This window comes from Nannochloropsis gaditana (assembly GCF_000240725.1).
Source record: "Nannochloropsis gaditana CCMP526 unplaced genomic scaffold scaffold1129, whole genome shotgun sequence".
NCBI classification, from domain to species: domain Eukaryota; class Eustigmatophyceae; order Eustigmatales; family Monodopsidaceae; genus Microchloropsis; species Microchloropsis gaditana.
The window spans coordinates 5032-6471 of NW_005802824.1; the positions used below are offsets into that span (position 1 = coordinate 5032).

Genomic DNA, 1440 nt, shown 5'->3' on the forward strand with positions numbered 1-1440 from the left:
GACGCGGACAGTAATGCACTGGAGAAGAAGGTGGATGCCACTGTCTCACGCACGCATGCAAAGGGAACGGAGGGCGAGGGGCTGGTGGAGTCTGACAAGGGCCAAAACGAAAGAAAGATGTGGCGGACCCAGGTCTCAAAGCCATCAGCGGTAGCTTGCATGCAGGACACTTAATCCGGTAACTAAGCGTTTTTAAGATCTGTCTCCTAAAAATTTATGCTTTCATCTTTTACCCTTTCATGCTTGTTGGCGGACATCACTGCCTCTACTGGAAGCTCCTCTCCCTTCGACCCCAACTTTCCGCTCCTTATTTTGTAATCTACATGAGTGGCAGGTGCTTTTCTTAGACTTGGATCGACGTTCTTCTCGCGAGTTGTGGCATAGTGCTGTTACTGCTGATCCTGTCGTTTTTATTTACACCTCGAAAGGTTACCCTATGCTCCTGTCGGCCTGAATGGTGCCAGGGACAAGACCGTCCTCCCCTTATTGCATTTTGGGTAGATCGATTCTCTCACGCACAGGCTGCTTGAAAAATTGAGGGGTTCCCAAGCCCTGTAAGTCCGTTTTATAAGTATGTATACCCATCTCCTCCATCCCGGTATGCTTCCTGCGTCTCTCCCCCTTCAAGTCGCTCATTGAAGGGAGGGGGGAGGAATGTCAACCCCCTCCTCTCCCTCCTCTTCAGATGGAGCGGAGGAAGCGGCGAGAGTGCTGAGGCGTGAGGGTGACGAGGAGAGGGCCTCACTCAAGCGCCCCGTTGCGCCCCCAAGGAGCACGAAGGGGAAAAGGAGAATACCCACGAGCTGGTTCGAAGATGAAAAAAGGATGGGAGGATGCATTGGATCGGGAGCAAAAAGATGGCAGAGAGGGAGGATAGAGGCCCACCCATGCCGTGGCACGAGGATGACGTCGACAGATATCGTCTCTCCTCTTTCAACTAAACCCCTGTTCCTCCCTCCTCTTACCTGGGAGGCTACGCTTGTCCGATGCACAGTGCCCTCTGGCGTGTTGGGGGGGACCACTGCCAGGATGTCCTCGTCTTTCCCTCCCGGGATCTCTTGCTCCTCCCGTCCCTTCCCTTCCTTTCCTCCTCTTCTCGTAGTATAGGAGGCAGGGTGGGGGGAGATGCGGTCTCTTTGCCTCTCCCCTGTTTCCTCCTCCTGCGCGGCTAAGTCCTCCATCAACTTCTTCCATTCGTCCTGTCACAAAACAACATACAAATATCAAAAAAGCCTGGCCAAACACCCCGTCGCCCGCCGCCCTCTCTCTCTTCTCCTCCGACTTTTCTTTCCTCTTTCCCCCTGTCCCTCTCCGTCCCCGTCATACCTCCACAGCGGTCTCCAGCCTCCCCCATTCCTCCGTCCAGACATTCCCTTTCGGTCGCTCTACGCCCATCATTGTCCACCAGTCCCATTGTGCCTGGCAAGGAGGGGGGGGGAA

At 54.7% G+C, this 1440-nt stretch overlaps 1 protein-coding gene across 1 annotated transcript; it reads right to left on the reverse strand.

The window, feature by feature from the left end:
* Positions 1-632: 632 nt before the first annotated feature.
* On the reverse strand, positions 633-1199 carry NGA_0728900 (uncharacterized protein; the record flags this gene model as incomplete). The annotated part of the gene is made up of 2 exons (XM_005852501.1): positions 966-1199; positions 633-803 (listed from the first exon to the last, which is right to left on the reverse strand). Exons 1-2 carry the CDS (start codon positions 1179-1181, stop codon positions 633-635), a joined length of 387 nt encoding a protein of 128 aa, XP_005852563.1. The 5' UTR covers positions 1182-1199.
* Positions 1200-1440: the final 241 nt, after the last annotated feature.